Below are 6,624 nucleotides of genomic sequence, written 5' to 3'. Positions count from 1 at the left end.
ATTTGAAACAAATAAAGAACCTAAAAGGAGGAGGAAGAAGAAAATAAATATTGCAAACGTCATTTCCGGCAAGTGCGCAACGACAGTAATTTGGGACAGCACTACAGTACACTGTTAATAGTCGTACCCTCAGGAACTAAGTGCGCAGTGTACATAGTATACATATTTACGTGCAACACAGCCAGGGATGCAAAACTTTAAACACGAGAAGTGTTTCCAAACGTAATTAAATAAACAACAATGTCAATTCAGATGTTTTTTTTTTACAATACCTTTCTTATTATTTAAAGGTTGTGCAAACAATCAATACGCATTTTGTGCATATGCAAAAAACCCGCTAAAAAGTAGAATAGATCAAAAGTTGGTGCTTGAAGGGCGACTCCAACTTCTCGTCACCTCCCAGTTGACGTTACGTACGCCGCCGTGGCGTGTCTGCAAACCCAGTAACATGGAGTCCGGTGCTTTGCCCCTTGCAAGGGATCCATGCAAAACACCTAAAAAGAGCCCAGAGAGCGACGCTAAAAGAGAAGACTTGTGCGTGTGAGCAACCGGCGGCTTGCAGCGGGCATCTTCGTCGGGGCGTCAGGCTTCCTGCTCGGTCTCCAGCTATGACTAGCGCCGCTTAGACTCCGACGCCTTCCCCTCGATACGCGAACCAGGCCGATATCAGTGAGTATTTACCCGGGGAAAACAGCAGCGGATAGTGCTTTTAAGAAAAAGGCACCGTGCACGGTGCATGCATGGTTCATCCTTTCACCTGACAACACCAGCCATGTACTTACTGCAGGCTAACAAGCCAGGCTGCAGCACCTTTTGACGTGGGTGTTTTCTTCCTGCCTCAAGAGGGGACAGACAGGACAGGGGCCTGGAAATAAAGGCCATATCTTTATGTAACCATTCGGCCCTGTTTCATATTGAAGCGCAGACGTATTGTGAAAATGGGTCAGACAAGACGGGCCTGCAGCTGCAGCCGATAGGGGACGAATATACTGAGGACAGCTAAAACATGGACATCCTGCAACTCAGCAATCTTTTGCATTGTCTGATTTTAAGGCGCCAGCTGCAATTGAAATACTTCCACACAAATGAATGCACAAGCAACTTGTGAAGTTTTTAAAAGAACAAAAACATCATTGTCCCCTTCTTGTTTGGTTCTCTACAGAAGTGGAGGCGCGCACCATGTAGGCAGGCTGGTCACCAAGTGGGACTCCATACTGCTCTCTGGGGGACAATGGAGCCAGAAGGGCGACCCCTCACCCCAGGGACCAGCTATGTGCCCCCACCTTTGAACTCTGCACAAAATCCCGCCACCACGACTTTCCTTAACAGCACCTTACAGGTAAATGTCATTGTGCACAACTAAAAGATGGATCCGTCATGGTACATCTTATATTGCACTATAGCGATGAATACATACGTTGTAATGCGCGACCAAGTCAACTGTGGTAGCTTCTTCAGGCTTCTGATAGGCCAAAATGTGCATGACAGACGTTGAATGTGTTTTTATGTGGATTGTATGCGATGTCTTAAGAAGCAGAGTTACGATGCCATCTGCTGTACAGAGTGGTAATGACAAGCTACACATACAGTCCTGTTATAATGGGTTTATAGGCGAGGGCAATCGGGTTGCGCTAAATTTTAAAAAAGAAAAAAAAAAGTAGCACCTGGCCGCCACAAATAGCGCAATGTATGCAAAACTGATAGTTAGGAATTTTGAAAGAAACAGAAAATACAAGTCTCATGGCAATAACTGGGACCTTGGTTAAAAATCTGCCCTGGTTATATCTCTGCTACTATTTTGGTACGCTGGTCGCGAGAAAGCTTCTTAAAGCAAACCCAGTGACGCCCCAAGACTTTAGTTGGTTTCAGACCCGACCAGGATAAGTGAATTTCAACGAAGTAGGATTCGATATTAATAAACAGAACATTTTAGTAGTTAGAGCAGGGGTCACCAACGTTTTTTTTAGCGAGAGCTACTTTTAGAAAATGAAAATGGCCACGAGCTACTCATTTTTGTAGAAATGATTTTCATACCTTATTTCAACCCAAAGAAATCAAATATGCTTGTTTTACCAAAACATTCACAAAATGCTGGTATCCACAACTCACATTTTATGTTTCAGAATACTTTTCCTTCTAGTGTTCTCACATTAATAACTGAAAACCTGAATGAAAAGCAGGCCTGCGGGCGCCTCATGTGGTCGTGGGGGGTGTGGGGGGCTACCTGGTGCCCGCGGGCACTGTTTTGGTGACCCCTGAGTTAGAGCATAGAAAACCTGTTTATGACTTTCTAAATTTGTTTTTTTTTTTTTAACATTATTAGAGTCCCGTAGACATGAAATAACACCCCTATAGTCACCTTTACACTCCCATTATTCTTTCTTTACACCACATTATGCAACACTAACACACAAGCTACGGAATCACTGCAGGGACATAAGAAACGGCCCCTGCTCATCATATACTGTACAGTATATCAAGCTACCGAGCTAACTAGTTAGCTTCCAATTTATTTGTTCTGAACTTAAAGTGTTGCAAACGAAGTGGGTAAGAATACAAAGACTGAAAATTTACCACTTCCACACTGAATGGGAGAAGAACTTTTTTTCCCCCCCACTCTGTCATGACGGAAACTCATCGGCAACGTGTAGCAAACCGCTGCTTTTTTTCTTTATATCTCTGTCTAAATGTCAAATAGCTCCAGGAAATCTGACACTGCAAGTATTATTTTCTTCCTCCACGTTTACCTGTGAGAGAGCACTGAATAGCACCCTGTCCACTCATTGGTCGCTTGTCGATAGAGTGAGGGAGCGATGTTCGGGCCGCGGTGTAGCGAGGGACAACCGTAATGTCGATGCGTATGCAAACTTTTAGTTTAATACTTTTAGTTAATTATAGTATGATATATATGAATATGAATAGGTTGATTACACACAAAATAGAGGCCAAATAGCCCTTTAAGCGCCAAAGTCCTAAAATTGCGACACGCAACATTGCTGAATTTAAGAAAACTGCAAATATGGTGCCTCATGTAGTTAATACTTTACGCCAGGAGATGGCAGACATCTGTAACGTCAATCTGAGCAACATTTGTAGGCGTGTTCTATGCAAAGTTTAGAAGTTTATAGACTTTGAAGCCCCTGGTGCGTGCTAAAATATGCTATATCTTTCTTCTTGCCGCTAGTCCTCATGTTCTTCCAATGTGAGTGACATCCTGACGCCTGCCAAAGGCTCACCGGGCCACGATGGAGACCAGGACCCAAAGCAGACCGAGGGCTCCCAGCACGGTGCAGAGCCAGAGGGGAGTGCACAGAGGAGATTAAGGTCCTCAGCCTTTCCTTCCTCCCTCAGCTGGGACTCTGACTCTGAGAAAGAAACACAAGATGGTAACACACGGCTTTGCATATCTTAAACTTGTTGTTGAAGCTCCTCGAATGAGTAAGGCATAGCAAATAGAAGCGTTATCATTGTCGTCTCCCGATTTGTTTGAAATGTCATTCAGTCTGCTTGTAGTCAGTAGTCTCTGTGTAAAGCGCGTTTATAAGACAATGTAGCTTCTACTGTGGAATTTAACTGTTGGGCTGTGAAGTGATTTCTGTGGTTTGTGTGTGTGCTGTTGTTATATGTCAGAGGAGGAGCTGCAGCATTTTTCTAACCCTCACGGTCTGGCTGCTCACAGCCCAGGATCTCCTTCCTCTGGACCCAGGTGAGGAAGGCGGTACTGTGGTGTACTGTAGCGTAAACTAAAGCCTCTTTTACACAGACATCCTGCAACGTAGCCGCATCAGGTGCCGGTAACAGAAGGCTGCATTTGCTGTACACATGCATTGTTAGAACATGGACCTCCTGTTCCGTGTCTGTGCCACTTATACAGAACAGACTTGGATTGAAGAAAAAAAAAAAAGAAAAGCGGGATACCTCCTGGCTGTGTAAAAGGGGCTTAAGATGGACCAAGAGCAATTACACCTGGAAAGACATGACAAAGACATTTATATATTTTTTTGTAAAAATTATCAAAAGAAATAAGTATGGTGGAGCCTCCTCATGTTGACAACCCGTCTATGTCAAACAATTCATCAAGTCCTGGTACACCATGTTCTTCTTTTTACTAAAAAGTGTACTTAAGTCGACTTCGGCGTACATGTTCGACCGCTTTTCTTGACATAAAGAGGTCATTCCGATGAGAAATTGGTCAACTTATGTGTTGTAGTATTGTTAACTTCATTATTGTGAAGCAGCGACATACAGTAATCACTGTACACTACAAACATGCACACAGTGAATTCCTGTTCCTGTTCAAAGTCAACTTCAAAATAAAAGCACGGAAGCATTAACCTGGATTCTACCACAACGACAAAAAAAAATGCACCCATTTCATTTTTTAAAATTTGTTAGCCACCGGAAGAAAGATTTGCGCATGTATGAAAGCTATCAAGACCACTGTTGGGAGTAACGTCGTTAAAAATAATAGTTATCCAGTAATGGGTACCTTAAATTCTGGTGTATAAGCCGCACGTGTCCATGTCCTTTGGAAATTGCAAGAGGTCATTACTCAGTATAAACAGTCTGACTCACGGTTTCATCTTACAAACAACATGAAAATCATCACACAGCAACTTAACACTCAAAAGGTACTTAGGAAATATACATTACATGTACAGTACAAATACAAGTTTAAATAATAAACGGCAGCTATTTTAACATCAACCCATAATGCATTACTGCCAGAAGAGCAGTTCGTTTGAGGACAAGCAACATAGATGGATGGCGCTGCAATGCTGTCTCTGTCCACCAGCGGGAGCCAGAGGAACCCAGAGGGAGGCTGACATCATTTGAATGTGTTGCTCAGAAGAAACACCTTATGGGAAAACTTTAAAGTGTTATTTTTTCATTTGAAATTCGTATTGGGACATATTTGCACTTTTAGAGTGTTGAGTTGCTGTGTGATGAATTTAGTATTCTCAGTAAGATGGCACCGTGAGTCAGACCGTTATGTTACACTGTTATATATTATGACCTAATGTAAAGTAGATGTCACAAGATTAGAATTTAGCTGTAGGTTAGCCGCACTGCTGTATAAGCCACAGGGTTCAAAGTTTGCGAAAAAACTAGCGGCTTATACACCGGAATTTACGGTAATCTAATGAATTACTATCTGAATGTTGCTTCAGGTGCCACTGTCACTACTATACAGGAAGCTAAATAGCTAGTCAACAAGAGTTGTGGTTGCTCAGTCTCAGGAAAACACTGCACCCTAGCGTTTTGGCAGAAAAGAGCAAGTCACGAGCTCCACCCTCAGCCCTAGTCTCATGAAACATCTCTCAAAGACACACACCACGACAAAGCTAAATCTTAATTACTTTACCATATTTGAAGGTTTTTCCTAAAAGTCACACCATAATTACTTCCCCTTGTCAACAAACAAATACAAAGGCCGCATTTTAAAAAATGTTCTTTTATACAGTTAAAACCACTGTGGTTACCACATGCATTCGCCATGACACCATGATGGTTATGCAACGTCATCTTCTTTGCTGTGTTTCTGTCTGGAGTCGCATTCAGTTTCATGCAAGACCTTGAATTGAAGATGGAGAAGTTGGGGCCTCCATGTTTTAAACTGACTAATGCTCCCTGAACTAATCTTTCGCTATTTGTTTCCCATAAATCATGCACGGACCGTGGTAATTTAATGACCGTGAAGTAGGATTCCTTATTTATAGATTGAATATTTTCATTGTTAGAGCATAGTAAACCTGCTTACGACCTTCTAAGCATTATCAGAGCCCTCTAGACATGAAATAACACCCCTATAGGCACCTTTACACTCATATCATCCAATCCAGTGGACATAATAGGAGAAAATAAGCCATTTATGACATAAATAAGACTCGTACACGTGTGTGTGTGTGTGTCAGTAAATGTGTTCCGGTGCTAGAGGAGCTAAGTAGTGACCGGACATCATCGGGGGTTCAGAGTTGATTTTTACATCCACAACAGTAGCCCCTGTTGAGATTATTGTGCCTGTTGTGAGATAATTCAAGCGTGCAATAAAAGCCCGTTGTTCTGGCGATCAAGTTAGATGCTTGTGTGTCCGAACATTACGGTAACATTACTGACACCTAGTGACCAGTGTAGAATACTAAATCTCATCACAATGTCTTTGAATGTGTCTTCTGAATGCCTTATATTTGTATTTTAATTCATTTAGCCATTTTTATGCTTAAATGCTTCATTTAGGCAAAAAAATACATAAGATGTGCTTAGATTTGTGTATTTTTTGACTCATAATTGGCCTTATTCAACCACAAAACAGCATCATTTATTCATATATATTTGAAAAAACGTGATAAGGCGAAACTCAAAGTGTGAAATGGTGAGGGATTACTGTTATTGTTGGGGAAAAAAACCAGCTTATTCTGTATATTTTTAGGCTCTCTGTTCTATTTTTGGTCACACACTGTAATGTCGCTGAGAGCCTTAGTGTGGTGGTTCACATTGCTGACGTTTGTGCGGCTGCCGTGGGATCTGCTCCCACTCGGTGCGTTCTTCGCAGTCTCTAGCAAGTAAGCGGGGATAGGCTGCACCCCTGAACAAGGAAAATGGTCTAGAAATGGAATGAATGGG

At 42.2% G+C, this 6,624-nt stretch overlaps 1 protein-coding gene across 4 annotated transcripts in view; it reads left to right on the top strand.

Moving 5' to 3' along the window:
• The first annotated feature begins 390 nt into the window (after positions 1-390).
• Positions 391-6,624, top strand: part of wizb (WIZ zinc finger b) — a 39,000-nt gene continuing 32,766 nt past the window's right edge. The window contains exons 1-4 of one of the 4 annotated variants that reach the window (XM_054758860.1): positions 391-669; positions 1,163-1,339; positions 3,185-3,386; positions 3,631-3,706. In XM_054758860.1, the coding sequence (XP_054614835.1) occupies positions 1,232-1,339; positions 3,185-3,386; positions 3,631-3,706 (386 nt within the window). In that variant the 5' untranslated portion in view covers positions 391-669; positions 1,163-1,231. Of the gene's footprint in view, positions 670-1,162; positions 1,340-3,184; positions 3,387-3,630; positions 3,707-6,624 lie in introns of those variants that run through there. The other 3 variants (XM_054758859.1, XM_054758862.1, XM_054758863.1) reach the window with 3 other exon arrangements.

The sequence above is a fragment of the Dunckerocampus dactyliophorus genome, chromosome 18 (assembly GCF_027744805.1).
Source record: "Dunckerocampus dactyliophorus isolate RoL2022-P2 chromosome 18, RoL_Ddac_1.1, whole genome shotgun sequence".
Lineage (NCBI taxonomy): Eukaryota > Metazoa > Chordata > Actinopteri > Syngnathiformes > Syngnathidae > Dunckerocampus > Dunckerocampus dactyliophorus.
Note: the sequence above shows the minus strand (reverse complement) of the source record. Positions and strands in the feature narration are given on the sequence as shown.